At 39.9% G+C, this 18628-nt stretch overlaps 1 protein-coding gene and 1 long non-coding RNA gene across 23 annotated transcripts in view; one reads left to right on the forward strand and one right to left on the reverse strand.

The window, feature by feature from the left end:
• Window positions 1-16345, forward strand: part of LOC147363679 (uncharacterized) — a 64537-nt gene extending 48192 nt beyond the window's left edge. Inside the window, exons 2-3 of the long non-coding RNA XR_015137356.1 lie at window positions 15109-15285; window positions 16031-16345. This is a non-coding gene — a long non-coding RNA (uncharacterized LOC147363679). The remainder of the gene's footprint in view (window positions 1-15108; window positions 15286-16030) is intronic.
• Window positions 16204-18628, reverse strand: part of IL1R1 (interleukin 1 receptor type 1) — a 195702-nt gene continuing 193277 nt past the window's right edge. For all 22 annotated transcript variants that reach the window (XM_086327820.1, XM_086327821.1, XM_086327816.1 and 19 more), the window contains one exon: window positions 16204-18318. In XM_086327820.1, coding sequence (XP_086183946.1) covers window positions 17900-18318 — 419 coding nt within the window. In that variant the 3' untranslated portion in view covers window positions 16204-17899. The remainder of the gene's footprint in view (window positions 18319-18628) is intronic.

Genomic DNA, 18628 nt, shown 5'->3' on the forward strand with positions numbered 1-18628 from the left:
TTTTTCTACTGCCTTGGGAGCATGATGTAAGAAAACAGTGGGAGAACTTCTGACAGAGTATGTTCCCGTTCATTTTTCTCTCTGAGTTTGTGGTGTGATGTCTCCTATTTAAGTCTGCTAGCCATCTTCAGTTCCTCTTTTTGGTAGGTGTATGTGTGGATTCTAATTTCAGTGATATTTGTGGCTGTCCAACTTCCTCATCCCCAGTTGCGGTGGAGACTTTTCCCCATTGTATATTCTTATTCGTCTGTCAAAGATTAATTGACCATAGATGTGTGGGTTTGTGCCTGGAGTCTGTGTTCTGTTCCATTGTCCCCCAGGCCTGTTTCTGTGCCAGGACCTCCTTGTTTTGAATACTGTAGCTCTGCAGTGCTGTGTGGAGTCTGGGAGGGTTCTGCCTCCTGCTTTGTTCTTGGTCCTCAGGATTGCTTTGGCAATTATGTGTCAGGAATGAGCCTGGTGGGCTGCTGTCTATGGGGTTGCACAGAGTCGGACACGACTGACGTGACTTAGCATAGCATAGCATAGCATAGCATAGCATTGTGATATAGTATTCATAACAATTTTATTATCTTAATTTTTATGAATTTTTATTTTATATTGGAATCAAGTTATTTACACATGCTGTGTTAGATTCAGTTGTAAGAGCCCGGTAATTTTCTTATATCTATCCTTTTTTTCAGATTCTTTTTCCATAGAGGCCAGTATATTTAGTTGTTTCTTCTTCCATACATTAGGTACTAGTTGAATATGTATTGTATATTTTTGTATGCTGTATATGTTAATCTAAAGCTCCTAATTTATCCCTGCCCACCACCAGTTCCCTTCTTAAGCATAAGTTTGTTTTCTCAGTCTCTGTGTTTGTTAAATCTCTTTCTGTTTTGTAAATAAGATTATTTAATTTTTAAGGAGCTGCCTTACTATTCTCTATACTGCTGTACCAATTTACATTCCCACCAGAAGTGTAGGAACTTTCCTTTTTCTCCACACCCTGTCCAATATTTTTATTAGTAGACATTTTAATTCTGGAAATTCTGATCATAGAAGTGATGCTTCATTGTGGTTTTCATTTGCATTTTGTTAAACATTATTGGTGTTGATTCAATAACACAAATCATCATTCCTGTGATTTTTGGCCGTCTGTAGGTCTGCTGCTGCTGCTGCTGCTGCTAAGTCACTTTAGTCGTGTCCGACTCTGTGCGACCCCATAGACGGCAGCCCTCCAGGCTCCCCCGTCCCTGGGATTCTCCAGGCAAGAACACTGGAGTGGGTTGCCATTTCCTTCTCCAATGCATGAAAGTTAAAAGTGAAAGGGAAGTCGCTCAGTCGTGTCTGACTCTTTAGTGATCCCATGGACTGCAGCCCACCAGGCTCCTCCGTCCATGGGATTTTCCAGGCAAGAGTACTGTAGGCCTACTCTGGAGAAATGTCTATGTAGATCTTCTGGCTGGTGGCTTTCTAATTGCATTGCTAGTGTTTTGATACTGATGTAAACAAACTGTTCTATAATTTCCAGATCAGTGTCTTGTGGATCACATCATTTGCAATCATTTTGTCCCATCTAGTGGGTTGTCTTTTCCTTTTGTTTATGGTTCCTTTGCTGTGCAAAATGATATTAGCTTAATTAGGTCCCATTTTTATATCTTTGGTTCATTTTCTATTGCCGTGGGAGACTAACCCTAAGGCAAGAACTGTGCAATTTCTCTCTGAGAATCTTTGCCTACTTTTTCCTTAAGGAGTTTATGGTGTGATGTCTCTTATTTGAGTCTTCAAGCCATATTGAATTAGTTTTTGTTGAATGGTGTGCATGTGGGTTTTAATTTCAGTGATTGGGATGCAACTCTATAATTTTCCCAACACTGCTTGCTGAGGAGATTGTCTTCTTCTGCTTGTACTGGGTTGGACAAAAGGTTCCTTCAAGTTTTTCCATAGCATTGTACAAAAAAAATCTAAGTGAAATTTTTGGCAAACCCCATATATTCTTGATTCCACTGTGGATTAACTGAGCTTAGGTGTGTGGATTTGTGCCTGGGGTCTCTCTCCTTGTCCATTGCCCCATGGGTCTGTTTTGTGCCAGGACCGCTTGTTTTGAGTCCTGTAGCTCTGTAGTGATGGGTCAGGTCTGGGAGGGTTCTGCCTCCTGCTTTGTTTTTGGTCCTCGGGATTGGTTAGGGAATTGTGTGTCATGCATGCATCCACATAAATTTAAGATCAGGTTCTAGCTCTGTGAAAAATGTCACAGGGAATTTGATAGAGATTGCATGTAATCTATAGATTGGGTAGTATGACCATTTAAAAATATTACTGCTCTCAATCCAAAAGCATGTGAAATCTTTCCATTTATTTGGTCATCTTCCATTTTATTTGTAGTATTTTATGGTTCTTAGCATATAAATCTTTGACCTCTTTAGTCCAGTTAATTCCTCAGTACTATATTCATTCTGATAGGACATTTTTGTTTTTACTATACTGTACTTTTTCAAATTTCCATATTGTAGATAAATATGCATAACATTACCTTTATGATCTTAATTTTTACAAACTTTTATTTCATGTTGGAAATGTGTTGATTTACAATGCTGTGTTAGATTCAGTTTTAATGCATAAAATTTACTTATATCTATCATTTTTCAGATTCTTCTCCATATAGTCTGTCTAGGATATTTGTGCTCCCTGTTGTACACATTAGTTATTTGTTGAATATGCATTGGGTATAAGTACTGTGTATATGTTAATCTCAACTCCTATTTTAACCTGCCCATCACTGGTTTCCCTTCTTAAGCATAAGTTTGTTTTCTCTGAGTCTGTAAGTCTCTTTTTGTTTTGTAAATAAGATCATTTAATTTTTAGGGAACCTCCTTACCATTCTCCGCAGTAGCGGTACCACTTATATTCACACCCAGGAGTGTAGGGATGTGCCTTTTTCTCCCACCCTGTCCAGCATTTCTTATTAGGAGACATTTTAATTATGGAAATTCTGATCATTGTGGTGATACCTCATTGTGGTTTTCATTTGCATTTTGTAAAAAAATTATCGGTGTTGAGCATCTCTTCCTGTGCTGTTTGGTCGTCTGTAGGTCTACTCTGGAGAAATATCTATGCAGATCTTCTGCCCATTTTTTGATTGGGTTGCTAGGGCTGTGACTAGGGAAGTGAGTGAGTTGTTAGTACATTTTTGAGATCAGTGTCTTGTGGATCATAACATTTGCCTCTACTTCCTCCCATCCAGTGGGTTGTCTTATTTTGTATATGGTTTCCTTGGCTGTGCCAATGGTCATAAACTCGATTAGGTCCCATGCGTGTATCTGTGGCTCATTTTCTATCATCTTGGGAGAGTTACCTAAGGGAAAAAAACAGTATGATTTCTGTCAGAGAACACTTTGCCTAATTTTTCTCTAGGAGTTCATGGTGTGGTGTTTCTTAAGTCTTCAAGTCATTTTGAGTTACTTTTTGCCTAATGGTGTGCATGTGGGTTCTAATTGCAGTGATTGGCACATGGCTCTGTGACTTTCCCAGTACAACTTGCCATGAGACTGTCTTCTTACCCTTGTGATGTTGTTGTTATTTAGTCACTCAGTTATGTCTGACTCTTTGCGACCCTGTAGCCCACAAGGCTCCTCTGTCCATGGGATTCCCCAGGCAGGAATACTGGAGTTGGTTGCCATTGCCTTCTCTGGCGAATCTTCCCAACCTGGGGAATCAAACCCAGGTCTCCTCCGTTGGCAGGCAGATTCTTTACCACTGAGCCACCTTGGAAGTCTTCCCCTTTTATTGGGCTGGCCAAAAGTTCCCTTAAAAGTTTTTTCATAACATCTACAGAAAAATCTGAATGCAATTTGTGGCCAACCTAATATATTCTTGCTTCCATTGTGGAAGATAAATTGACCATAATGTGTGGGTTTGATCCTAGGGTCTCTGTTCTTTTCCATTGGCCCATAGGTCTGTTTCTGTGCCCGGACCTCCTTGTTTTGAATACTGTAACTCTATAGTGTTGTATGGAGTCTGAGAGGGCTATGCTTCTGCTTTATTCTTGGTCCTCAGGATTGCTTTGGCAATTCTGCATCATATATGATTCTGAGTAAATTTTAGGATCTTGAGTTCTACTTCTGTGAAAAATGTCTTAGGGAATTTGACATGGGTTGCATTTAATCTGAAGACTGCTTCGGGTAGTTTGGCCATTTAAAACTACGACTGCTGTCAATCCAAAAGCATGGGATAGCTTCTATTTCTTTGAGTCATCTTTCATTTTATTTTCAGTGTTTTATGGTTCTCAGCATATAAGTCTTTCATCTCCTTAGGTTTAATACTAAGTATTTTATTTATTTTGATGTGTTTTATTTTATTTTATATTTGTAAACATTTCTTTATTGTGATACAGTATGTATAACATAACATTTATTATCTAAATCATTTAAAGTATTTTTCTTTTATATTTGAGTAGACTTAATTTATAGTATTGTGTTAATTTCATTTGTGCAGCCTAGTAATGTGCTTATACAGAAATCAATTTTTTTTAATTCTTTTCCCATCTAGGTTATACAGAGTATTAATTAGAGCTCCCTGTGCTATGCAGTCAGTCTGTACTGTGCTTAGTCACTCAGTCATTTCAAATCTTTGTGACCCTGACTGTAGCCTTCCGGGCTCCTCTGTTCATGGGGATTCTCCAGGCAATAATACTGGAGTGGGTTGCCCTGCCCTCCTCCAGGGGAATCTTCCCAACCTAGGGGTCGAACCCAGGTCTCCCACAATGCAGGTGGATTCTTTACCATCTGAGCCACCAGGGAAGCCCAGTGGCTCAGAATCCATGTGCAATGCTGAAGACCCCAGTTCGATTCCTGGATCAGGAAAATCTGCTGAAGAAGGCATAGGCTACCCACTCCAGTATTCTTGGGCTTCTCTTGTGGCTCAGCTGGTAAAGAATCCACTTGCAATGCAGGAGACCTGGGTTGATCCCTGGGTTGGGAAGATCCCCTGGAGAAGGGAACAGCTGCCCATTCTAATATCCTGGCCTGAAGAATTCTGTGGACTGTATAGTCCATGGGGTCTCAATGTCAGTCACGACTGTCAGTAAGTCAGTCCGTCCTTGTTAATTATCTATTATGTGTATAGTCGTGTCTATATGTTAATCCCAAACTCCTAATTCATCCATCCCCATTACCTTTCCCCTTTGGTAAGGATGGGTGCATTTTCTCAGTCTTTGAATCTTTAAATTTTAAGGAACCTCCATACAGTTCTCCGTACTGACTGAACTAGTATACATTTTGACCAGAAGAGTAAAAGGGCTCCTTTTTATCTACAACCTCCCCAGAATTTGTTATTTTTAGGCATTTTAATTATGGAATTTCTGATAATGGTGTGGTGATTACTGATTGTAGATGTGATTTGCAGTTCTGTAATAATTGTTGATGTTGAGCATTCTTATATGTACTTTGGGTCATCAGTATGTCTTTGGAGAAATGTCAGTGTAGATCTTCTGCTCATTTTTTCAATAGATTCTTTTTTTTTCTAATATTGAGGTGAATGAGCTGTTTGTGTATTTTGGGGATTAATCCTAGTCTGTCCCATCATTTGCAAATATTTACTTCCATTCCATGGGTTGTCATTTTTTGTTGTTTATGGCTACCTTCGGAGAAGGCAATGGCAACCCACTCCAGTACTCTTGCCTGGAAAACTAATACAATATTTTAAAGTTTAAAAATAAAATAAAATTAAAAAAAGAAAAAAGAAAGAAAATCCCATGGATGGAGGAGCCTGGTAGACTGCAGTCCATGGGGTCGCTACGAGTCAGACACGACTGAGCGACTTGACTTTCACTTTTCACTTTCATGCACTGGAGAAGGAAATGGCAACCCACTCTAGTGTTCTTGCCTGGAGAATCCCAGGGATGGGGGAGCCTGGTGGGCTGCCATCTTTGGGGTCGCACAGAGTCGGACATGACTGGAGCGACTTAGCAGCAGCAGCAGCAGCAGATGGCTACCTTGCTGTGCAAAAGCTCATGAGTTAGATTATTTTGCTGCTTTTTATAAATACATAATTTCTTCCTGGCTGCGCTGGGTCTTTGTTGCTGTGCGGGCTTATCTCTAGTTGTGGAGAGGGAGGGCTACTCTCTAGTTGCAGTGCAGGGGCTTCTCATCGTGGTGACTTAATCTTGTGCAGCACACAGGCTCTAGGCTTCAGAAGTTGTGGTTCCTGGACTTTAGAGCTCAGGCTCAATAGTTGTGGTGCACAGGTTTATTTGTTCCGTGGCATTTAGGATCTTCCTAGATCAAGGACTGAACACTTATCTCTTGCATTAGAAGGGGAATTCTTTACTACTAAGCCACCAGGGAAACCCTGTTTCTTGTTGCTTTTACTTGTATTGCCTTGGGGAGCTGACCTAATGAAACACTGGTACAATTAATGTCAGAGAACGTTTTGTGTATGATGTCCTCCAAAACTTACATAGTGTGATGTCTGGATATTAAGTCTTGAGCATTTTGAGTTCATTGTTGTGTATGATGTGAGGTTGTGTGCTAATTTCACTGATTTCCATCGAGCTGTCCAACTTTCCCAACACCACTCGCTGAGGAAACGGTCTTTTTTCTCCATTGTATATGCTGGTTTCCTTTACGCAAGATTAACTGGCTGTGGGTGTGTGGGTTTGCTCCTGGGCTGTCTCTTCTGTTCCGCTGATCCAGAGGTCTGTTCTTGTACCAGGACCACTGTTGTTTTGGTGACTGTTGCTCTGTAGCATCGCCTGAACTCTGGGGAGGGTTATGCCTCCTGACTTATTCTGTGCTCAGGATTTCTTTGGCAATACTAGGTCATCTATGGTTCCATATAAAATTCAGTATTATTGGTTCTAGCTCTGGGGAAAAAAAAAAAGTCCATGGGTATTTTGATAGAGATAGCAGTTAAATACGTAGATTTATTGGGGTAGTGTGACCACTTAATAATTTAATGCTTCCAATAAAAGAGTGTGTGATGCTCTTCCATGTATTTGAAACATTTTCAAATTTCTTTATTAATATTTCATAGTTTTCAGGACGTAAGTATTTCACTTCTTTCGTCAGGTTAATTTTTAAGTATTTTATTTAATACTTTGCTACCATTTTATTTCATTTCAGTTTTATTCACATTTTTATTGTGGTACAATATGCATAACATTTTACCTTCTCAATTATTTAAGACTTGTATTGATGGTAAAGTAGCACTGAATTACAATGTTGTGCTTTCACTTGTAGAGCCAATTGATTTATTTGTACATATATATATATATATTATTTTTCTTTTTTCAAATATGACATTGACAGTAAAGTTCCCTGTGGTTGTTGTTGATGATATACTTTTTATTTTTTTAAAGAATGGTGTATCTAAATTATACCAAAACTCCTAAATCATACCTACCATCTCTTCTGCCTTTGGTATCTGTAAGTCGCGCTCTGTGAGTCTGAGTATCTGTTTCTCTTTTCAAGTGAGTTCACTGAATTTTTAAGGACCTCCTTACTGTTCTCCACAGTGGCAGTACCGCTTTCTGTTCTCAGCAGCAGTACAACACGGCACAACCGCAGTGCAACAGTTCTCCACATTCAGTGCAGCGTTTGTCTGTAGACATTTTAATTACGGAAGTTCTGATCATCGTGGTACCTCACTGTGGTTGTAATTTGCATTTCATTAATAATAAATGTTGTTGAGCATCTATTCTGTGCTTTTTGGCCATCTGGATGTCTTCTCTGGGGAAATGTATATGTAGATATTCTGCCCGTTTTTTGATTGGCTTGTTAATGTTTTTGTTACTGAGCTGAATGAGCTGTTTCTGTATTTTGTAGATCAGTCTTGATCTCAAAAGTTTGAAACTAATTTTTTCCCATTGGATGGGTTGGGTTTTTTTTTTTCATTTTTAAAATGGGTTTCCTTTGTTGTGCTAATGATCGTAACTTTGATTAGGTCCCATTTGTTTAGCTTTCATTCATTTTCTATTGCCTTGGGAGATAAAAATATAATGGTACCATTTGTGAGAGAACGTTTTGCCTACCTTTTTATCTGGGAGTTTATGGAGTGATGTCCATTATTAACTCCTCAAGCTTTTTTGAGTTCCTATTTGTTGAATGGTGTGCACGTGGGTTCTAATTTCAGTGATTATTGATATGTGGCTACTAGGAGCGTTCGGAGAAGACAATGGCACCCCACTCCAGTACCCTTGCTTGGAAAATCCCATGGATGGAGGAGCCTGGTAGGCTGCAATCCATGGGGTCGCTAAGAGTTGGACACGACTGAGCGACTTCACTTTCACGCATTGGAGAAGGAAATGGCAACCCACTCCAGTGTTCTTGCCTGGAGAATCCCAGGGACAGGGGAGCCTGGTGGGCTGCCGTCTATGGGGTCGCACAGAGTCGGACACGACTGAAGTGACTTAGCATAGCATAGCATACTAGGAGCGTTACGCCTCCTGCTGTGTCCTTGGTCCTCAGGATTGCTTTGGCAATTCTGGTCATGTGCAGCTCCAAGTAAAATTTAGAATCATTGCTTCTAGTTCTGTGAAATATCACAAGGAATTTGATAGGGATAGCCCTAAATCTATAGATTGTTTTGGATCATATGGGCATTTAAAAAATATTACTGGTATCAAACCAAAAGCATGGGATATCTTTTCATTCCTATGAGTCATCTTCAACTTTATTTTTAGTGTTTTATCCTTCTTAGCATGCAGCCATGAAATTAAAAGATGCTTGCTCCTTGGAAGAAAAGCTATGACCCAACCTAGACAGGATATTAAAAAGCAGAGACATTACTGATGAAGGTCCAACTAGTTAAAGCTATTTTTTTCCAATAGTCAGGTGTGGATGTGAAAGTTGGACCATAAAGAAAGCTGAGCACCGAAGAACTGATGCTTTTGAACTGTGGTGTTGGAGAAGACTCTTGAGAGTCCCTTGGACTGCAAGGAGATCAAACCAGTCAATCCTAAAGGAAATCAACCCTGAATATTCATTGGAAGGACTGATGCTGAAGCTCCAATACTTTGGTCACCTAATACAAAGAACTGACTCATTGGAAAAGACTCATGCTGGGAAAGATTGAAGGCAGGAGAAGGGGACGACAGAGGGTGAGATGATTGGATGGCATCACCAACTTGATGGACATGAGTTTGAGCAAACTCTGGAAGTTGGTAATGGACAGGGAAGCCTGGCATGCTGTACTTCTTGGGGTCACAAAGAGTCAGACATGACAGAGTGACTAAACGGAACGACTGACTGAAGTAAATTCATTTAGTTTTTAAAGAACTTCCTTACTCTTCTCCATAATGGTGGTACCCCTTTTATCTTCCCAGCAACAGTGTAGGAAAGGTGTTGTTTTTTTTTTTTCCTTCACACCAACTCAAACATTTCTTATTTGTAGATGTTTTAATCATGGAAATTTTGAATGTTATTATGATACCTCAATTTGGTTTGATTTGCATTTTGTTAAAAATTATCAGTGTTGAGCATCTTTTTCTATGCTTCCTGGCCATCTGAAGGTCTTTTCTGGAGAGATGTCTGTGTAGATCTTCTGTCTGGTTTTTTGTATAGTTGCCAGTGTTTTGATATTGAGGTGAGTGAGCTTTTTGTATATTTTGAGACTGGTGTCTTGTGGATCATATTGTTGGCAACTATTTTCTCCCATTCTCTGTTACTTTTTTATTGTTCAAAAGCCTTTAATTTGACTAAGTCTCATTTTTTATTTTTGTATTACCTTGGGAGCTAGAAGTGAGAAAACAAGGGGATGATTTCTGACTGTGGTTTCCCTTTGTTTTTCTCTAGGAGTTTGTGGTGTGGTGTCTTCCTGTTTAAGTCCTCTAGCCATTTTGAGTTCCTTTTTTTTGAGGGGGTGGGTAGCTGCGTGGGTGTCTTCTAATTTCAGTGATTATTTGTGGCTGTTCAACTTCCCCACCTCCACTTGCTGTAGAGACTGTCTTTTCCCCGTTGTATATTCTTACTTCCTCCGTCAAAGATTGACCATAGGTCTGTGGGTTTGTGCCTGGGGTTTCCATTCTTTCCCATTGCCCCATAGGTCTGTTTCTCTGCCAGGACCCCCTTGTTTTGAATACTGTAGCTCTGTAGTGTGCAGAGTCTGGGAGGGTTATGCCTCCTGCTTTGTTCCTGGTCCTCAGAATGCCTTTGGCAGTTTGGGGGTTATTTATGGTTCCCTATAAATTTAGAATTACTGGTTCTAATTCTGTGAAAAATATCATGAGTAATTTGACAGGGATTCCCTTCAATCTTTAGATTGCTTTATGAACTATGGCCTTTGTAAAAATATTAATGCTTCTAATCATAGAGTATGGTATATTTCCATTTCTTCAGTTTCCTTTATTTTTATTTTATAGATCTCAGCGTAGGTCTTTCACCTACATGTTTATTTTAAAATATTTTATTTGATGTGACTTTCTCCTACATAATGTTTGTTTTTAAATATTTTATTTATTTTTCCCTATCAGATTTCTGTATTCTTATAAAATATGCATTCTCCCCTTTTTAAATTTTTTTTTTTGTATATTGGTGGAGTATTGATATGCTGTGTTCTTTTATTTTCAGTTGTACAGCAAAATTATTTCCTTATTCAGATATCTATTCTTTTTCATGTTCTTTTTACACATAAGTTAATAAAGAGTATTTAGTACAGTGTTACACAGCATGTGCTTATGAATTATCTCTTGTGTATACAATAGTGTATGTATATTAATCTTAACATTTTAAATTATCCTGCCACCTTTCTCAAGTGGTAAAGCTCATTTTTCCTAGTTTGTGAGTCTGTGAGTGTGTTTCTTTTGTTAACAATAAAGTTTAACATACTTTTTAAGGAGTCTCTATAGTGTTGTCCATATTAGCTTTTTCCAATTACATTCCCCATGACAGTGTTGGAGGGATTTTTTTTTTTTCTCCCCAGGCTTTGTTGTTTGTAGATAATTTAATTATGGAAATTTTCATCAGTATGAGGTGGTACTTCATTGTAGTTATGATCTCTGTTTCTCTAATAATTACCTCCATTAAACATGTTTTCATGTACTCTTTGACCATCTCTATGTCTTTTTAGTAATGTCTGTTTAGATGTTCGACCCATTTTTTGATTTAGTGTTTTTGATATTGAAGTGAATGAGAAGTTCATATATTTTGGAGTTCAGTCACTCGTTCGTGTACGACTCTTTGCAACCCCATGGACTGCAGCATGCCAGGCTTCCCTGTCCATCACCAACTCCCGGAGCCTACTCAAACTCATGTCCATTGAGTCAGTGATGCCATCCAACCACCTCACCCTCTGTTGTCCCCTTCTCCTCCTTTCTTTAATCTTTCCCAGAATCAGGGTCTTTTCCAGTGAGTCAGTTCTTTGTATCAGATGGCTAAAGTATTGGAGCTTCAGCTTCAGCATGTCCTTCCAGTGAGTGTTCAGGACTGATTTCCTATAGGATTGGCTGGTTTAATCTCCTAGCTGCTCAAGGGACTCTCAAGAGTCTTCTCCAACACCACAGTTCAAAAGCAATTCTTTGGTGCTCAGCTTTCTTTATGGTCCATCTCTCACATCCATACATGACTACTGGAAAAACCATAGCTTTGACTAGACGGACCTTTGTCGGCAAAGAAATGTCTCTGTTTTTTAATGTGCTGTCTAGGTTGGTCATAGCTTTTCTTCCAAGGAGCAACTGTCTTAATTTTATGGCTGCAGAATTTCATATTTTGCAGGTTAATTGCTTTTTGGTCACATCATTTTCAAATATTAATATCTTCTCTCAATCTTTAACTTTTCATTTTTTTATGCTTTGCTGTGCAAAATTTCATAAGTTTGGTTAGGTCTGATTTATTTTTGCTTTTCTTCCTATTGCCTGAGAGACTGAACTAAGAAAACAACGGTGTTAGCACAATTTATGTTAGAGAGTGTCCTGCCGATGTTTCCTCCAGAAGTTTTTACTGTACTTGCTCATACGTAGCTTTTCAACCCATTTTGTGTTTACTTATTTTTAGGGTGAAGAATGGTCTCATTTCATTTTTTTTTGCATGTTTTTGTCCCAGAACAACTTACTGAAGAGACTTCATTTTCTCCATTGTTCATTTTTGCCTCCTTTGAGTAGATTTACTAACCATCGTTTCATGCATTAATTTCCTGACTTTCTATTCCACTCCACTGATCTCTAATTCTGTTTTGTGTCAGTACCGTGCTGTTTTGATTAACTTTATAGCATAGTCTGAAGTCAGAGAGCTTGATTCCTTCAGCTCCATGGTTTTTTCTTCAAGATTGTTTTAACTATTTAGGTTCTTTTTGGTATCCATGCAAATTTTAAAGTTTTTTGTCCTTGATCTGCAAAAAAAAAAAAAAGCCTTGGTGATTTGATAAAGATTGCAGTGAGTCCTTTGACTGCCTTGGCTAATGTAGTCATTTTGACAGCTTTTATTCTTCCTATCCAATAACATGATTTACCTTTCCATGAGGAGGGCATGGCAACCCACTCCAATATTCTTGCCTGGAGAATGTTCATGGACAGAGGAGCCTGGTGGGCTACAGTCCATGGGGTCTCAAAGAGTAGGACATGACTGAGCAACTAAACACAACTTTTTGTATCATCTTCCATTTCTTTTATTGCACATTTTAGTTTTTGTAGTACATGTCTTTTGCCTTGTTAGGTATGCTATTCCTAAGCATTTTAATTCTTGATGTGATGCTAGATGGGATTATTTCCTTAGTTTCTATTTCTGATCTTTCAGTGTTAGTGTGTAGAAATGTAATACATTTTCTCTGTTTTGTCTTCTGCAACCATAAAAAATTCATTAATGAGCTCTAGTAGTTTTCTGGTAGCATCATTAAGATTTTCTATGTGTAGTATCATGTCATATGAAAACTGATATTTTTGCTGCTTCTTTTCCAGTTTGGATTCCTTTTATTTCATTTTCTTCTGCTTGCCATAGCTAGGGCTTCCAAAAGTTTGTTGAATGAAAGTGGAGACAATGGGCATCCTTGTCTTGTTCCTGATCTAGGAAGAAATGCTTTCGGCTTTTCATCATTGAGAATGACGTTGGCTGTGGGTTTGTCATATATGGCCTTTATTAAGTTGAGGTAGGTTTCCTCTATGCCCACTCTCTGGAGAGTTTTTATCAAAAATAGAAGTTGAGTTTTGTAAAAAACTTCTTCTACATCTATGAGATAATTGTATATTTTTTAATTCTGCAGTTTGTTCATGTGGTGTAGCACTGGTTGATTTGCAGATACTAAAAAATCCTCGCATTCCTGTGATAAATGCCACTAAATCATGGTGGGTGATCCTTTCAGTGTACTGTTGGATTCATTTTGCTTGTATGTTGTTGACGATGTTCCCCTCTACATTCGTTAGTGATATTGCCTATAATTTTGTGGTATCGGCCTGTAATTTTCTTTTCTTTTGGTATCAGGGTGGTGGTGACCTCATAGAATGTGTTTGAATGTGTTCTTCCTCTGCAATATTTTGGAAAAGTTTCAGAAGGATAGGGGACTTCCCAGGTAGTGCTAGTGGTAAAGAATCCACCTGCCAGTGCAGGAGCTGAGATAGACATGGGTTTGATCCCTGGGTCAGGAAGATCCCCTGGAGGAGGAAATGGCAACCCACTCCAGTATTCTTACCTGGAGAATTCCAAGAACAGAGGAGCTTGGCAGGCTACAGTGCACGGGATTGCAGAAGAGTCAGACACAGCTGAGCACACACACATTTGGTAGAACTCACCTTCCTCCTGTGTTCTCTTGTAATTGCATGATTTTCTTTTATGTAACGTTGGATTGCTTTTTATCTAGATTTGGGGGTTTTGGTTAACTTGTGGTTTTTATATAGCAGTCTATATATATATATATATATATATATAAGAGTTTTTAAGTTGCTGGTCTCTTAATTTTAAATGCGTTTCCACTATCCTACATTCATGATTTTTTCTTCTCAAGGATTGCTAGCTTTGAGATCATATGTGGTGTGGATGATTTTCTACCTTTACTGTCTATTTGTCTTTACCTGTGAGTGTTCCCCTTTCCTAACTGTCTTATTTCTAGTTGTGCCTTTTCTATTCCTCCTACAGAAATTCCTTTAGCATTTGTCGTAAAGCTGGTCTGGTGGAGCTGAATCCTTTTAGCTTTTGCTTCTCTGTGAAGCTTTTGATTTCTCCTTCAAGTCAGGAGAGCCTGACTGGGTTGAGTATTCTTGGTTATAGGTTTTTCCCTTTTATTACTTTAAATATGGGCTTCCCAGGTAGCTCAGTGGTATAGAATCTGCTTGCTGAAGCAGGAGACAAGGGTTTGATCCCTGGGTTGGGACAATCCCTTGGAGAAAGAAATGGCAACCCACTCCAGTAGTCTTGCTGGGAAAATCCCATGGACAGATGAACCTGGTGGGCTACAGTCCATGGGGTCACAAAGAGCTGGACACGACTGAGTGTGCATGCACTTCACTGCACACTTTAAATACATCATGTCACTGTCTTCTTGGCATGAAAGGTCAAAACAACCTTGTGCTGTGTACGAGTTTCAAACTGTGACAGTGCAGAAACTTATACTCAGGTCTCTTTCCAACTAGGTAGAACCACTAGAGAGAAATAATTCCAGAGACCAAAAAAAAAAAAAAAAAAGGCTATTCTGAGGAAAGTTTATCTGGTAAAGAGAAGAATATAAATTTTCATGACCAAAAAAAAAAAAATTGCTCTTAGCACTGTTTTATTCTGTTTGCTAAAAATATATTAACTGTTTAAAAAAAAATCACCAAAATATGGTGAAATCTCTCTGAATCCTTCCACTGAGATAGTCTGTTTAGGCAAGTTTTCTGGATCGCTGACTCCTCAGTTTTCCTAAGTTCTTGTATTTTTAATTTTTGTTGAAAAATCCCTCAGGAATGTGTTAAAGTAATCCCCTTCTTTCTTTAGCGCACTAAGCATCCTATAAAGTTTGGGGCCAGCAGAGGGTCATGGGGACACAGTCATTGGCCCTGAGAAACCCAGAAGCACCTGGGATGGGGGGTGAGCCAGGCTTTGGTCTCCAGATGTCGTGGCTCCACCTGACTGCTCTCTACTGTGGCCTGCCTTTTACGTTGCTTTGCTTCCTCCCTAAGTGTCAATCACCAATTGTATGCTTCCCTATCCATTCTATTTGCAGACTTCAATATGACTGGAGAAACCAAGTTTATTCCCAGAATTACTAGAGACAACGCTACCATTCCCTGAGGACAGGCCTTGTCCTCTGCTTGACCCTGTGGACTTTAAAGTGACCTGCCCCCTCTGCCCTTCTCCTCGGGTACTCACAGCACCATCTGCTTGTTAGAACAGCTACAGGGTAAGAAGAAAGATGCACTGACCCGCTGTGAAAGGCAATCTGATCCTTAGAGTTTGTGAACATTAGAGCTCGCATTTGGATATGAAATCTGTTGATTTTGTTAGCCTCCTGGGTCAAAGGAGAAAAATAAAAACTTTTTGTGAGATGTAAAAGTCTAAGGGGAATGGATACAAAATGTGGTACATATATACAACGGAATAGTACTCAGCCATTAAAAAGAACAAAATAATGCCATTCGTAGTAACATGGATGGACCTAGAGATGGTCATACCGCGTGAAGTCAGTCAGAGAAAGACAGATATGTTATGACATACCTTCTATGTGGAACCTAAAAAGAAATGATACAAATGAACCTAATTACAGAACAGAAACAGACTCAGACTTACAGAAGAAACTTACGGTGGGGGAGTTAAGGAGTTTGGGATGGACAGGTACACACTTCTGTATGTACAACTGATAACCAACAGGGACCTACTGTAAAGCACAGGGGACTCTGCTCAATGTCATGTGGCAGCCTGGAGGGGAGGGGAGTTTGGGGGAAATGGATACATGTGTATGTATGCTGAGTCCCTTTACTGTCCACCTGAAACTGTCACAACATTGTTAATTGGTTATACTCCAATACAGTTTTTTGTAAAAAGCAAAAAAAAAAAAAAAAAAAGATTTAAAAGTCTATACAAATGTTGCCCCTATGAGTTTTTGGACCGGTAATAAGTTAATAAGACTCATATTTAATCTATTTTAGAAGCAAGCAAACAGGCGGATTGTAGCTGAGCCTACAAAGGGGAGTCAGCCCTCAGCTAATGACCTCTGACCTCCCCAGGAAGAAGGTGCCCTCACTTTCCACACGAACTGGGAGCAAGCAGGTAAACTCGGGAGAGAGCCGGCAAAGAAACAGATTTGAAGGAGAATAATCAATACCAGGTTTTGACAATTTTATTGGAAAATAAGTACAGTCCATTGATCAATGATACGTGCTGTACATGAATCTGGTGTCTTTCTATATAAAAATATTTGGTATCTGCTGCAGAATTATATAAACAAGGTTTTTTTAAAATCATTAACCAGTACAAATATAATTTATCAAAAAACTCATTAAAAAATGGCTCAATACCCTCTTTTACTGCAAATAGAGGCAGAAGGGGGAAAATAAAAATTCTGCTAAGCCAGTTTTAACAACTGGAAATGGAATACTTCACTATACTTGCAAACTTTTCTTAAACACACTGACCAAGAAGAAAAATTCCCATCAGATTATGCAGTAAAATCTAATTAATGGGGAAGGCCTGAAAGGAAAAGGTTAAAGGGAAACTGAACAAAGGTTTTCAAAAAATAAAATAACCTGTGGAAATTTTTAAACAGTAAAGCACAGTCTACGTTATGTGTGCAAATTTCTTCTGAAGGCATTGCCAACAAAGAGATACCCCTGCCTTTTCTGCAGAGAACAGGGCTTGGAGCTGGAGACAGAAGCAACTTCCTGCAGAGACAGCCTAAATACAATCAGACTGACAGAAACAGAACAAGTGTCTGAGGGCAGTTTCTTGGGGAAAGGGACTTGGAGTAAATTTTGAGTTTTAGTAAAATTTGGGTCAGCTAGAGAAAACGTGAAGAGGATTTCTGGTCAGAGGAGACGGGAAGGAGAGGCAGAGATGGAGGGAGGCTGGGGACAGGTGTGAAGGTGAACAATCTGGGCGTGCGCAGAGCAGGACTGAGAGGTGTCAGATGCTCGTGGGCGGAAGTGGGCTTTCGCCCAGGAGGAGCCCATGGAGGCGGTCTAGCAAGGGCATTTTAAGATCCGAGCATCGTAGAGAGACGTTTCATCTGTAGGCCGTGTGTGTGACAGAGTGAGAGGAGGAGGTGACTTGGAAGTGGACCTTCCAGAGAAGTGACGAGTCCAGGAATAGGCAGAAGAATAAGGTGGAATCAAGTGGTCACTGCAGGGGAAAGGCATTAAGAGGTGGGTTCATACTCTGCTATTCTTGCTCTCAAAATTCTCTCTCTCCTGCAGAAAGGTAAGGTTATTTCAAACCCTTAAGAGTCAGGGGAATTCCTTTGCTCATTGAAATGACAGTTTTAAAGGTTCCATGAAATGAAATTCCATCTTTGGAAAGTGACTGCCAGTTGTCTGTCGAGAGGTATGGGAAATGCAAGGCAGACGGAAAGTTCTCCAAGAATGCTTCTACATCCTCTGGGAAGTACAGGTCTCAGTCTGCCAGTAGCAATGCCCAGGAGAACCACTCGAGGGCCTGCTGTGCCCAGACTGGGCCACAGCCCTGCCCTCAGACCCTGGGAGACTTCCTAAATCTGTCTATAGATGGTGAATATTACCTGCATGTTCATTCCTCTGGTTTGCTGCCCAGTGCCTTTTCTCAGCAGTTCAAACATTCAGACAGGGCATCCAGCGCCTTCTTAAAGGACTTCCCAAGCCCTCTGCCTGGAGTTGCCCTGGTCACAGAGCGACTGTCGCCACATCCTGCTCCCTTAATCCGGTCCCAGGTGACCTCAGGGATAAGGGACTAAACAGGTGTGTAGGATGACTGTGCAAGTCAGTGAGGCCCAGCCTGCAGTGCCCGAAGACAGGAGTCACCAAGGAACTCTTGGCCAAGCTTCTCCACTACCCGAGAGGCACGTGGACCTCCATGGGTCGTTTCTCCTTAGAGTCCAGCAGAGTGGCTGGGGACAGCAGCTGGTGCTTGGATAAATGCCGCTGCCGCTGGACTGGCATGTGGTACCTGACCCTCTTCCAGAATCTCGAGTTCATAGACTGCGACCCCTCTCTAAAGTCCCCTGACCAGCGTATGACCCCCTGTTTCTGCTTAATGAATTTAATGGATTCTGGCATTTTCTCATAGTCTGGAATCTTCTCCAGCTCCAATAGGACAACTTTAATTCCTTCCTGAATGAGAGCATTGTACATGGCCACCTGCTCTTCAGATGAATTCCCCGGCCAGCTGAATCCTGACGTTTCTGGGACCAAAATGATAATCAGTCTCCTGCTTTTCTTTACATTTTCATTAACAACCTCAACAATGCCTGAAAAACATGAGACACAGCATAGTAAGTAAACTTTCCATCTATAATCCTTCCCTCCAGAACCAAGACCCCTCAAGGTTCTTCCCACCCCATCACCTATGTCTCCCGATACTCTTTCTTCTTGCCTTAAATCGAAGGAGTTTATCATTTTACAGAAGAGCTCAAACACTGACCCACAAAAGGTGAGTATTTCATGGCGGAGTAGGAGTACTTGAAGAATGAATTTTATAAACTTTCTTGCTAAACCACTGGATCTACATCACTCCTGTTTTTACCATCAGTTGTAAAGTAACTGCTAGATCTAACTAGT

The sequence above is a fragment of the Bos grunniens genome, chromosome 11, assembly GCF_055505025.1.
Source record: "Bos grunniens cultivar Pamir isolate PY7600 chromosome 11, Bosgru_T2T1.0, whole genome shotgun sequence".
Classification (NCBI taxonomy): domain Eukaryota; kingdom Metazoa; phylum Chordata; class Mammalia; order Artiodactyla; family Bovidae; genus Bos; species Bos grunniens.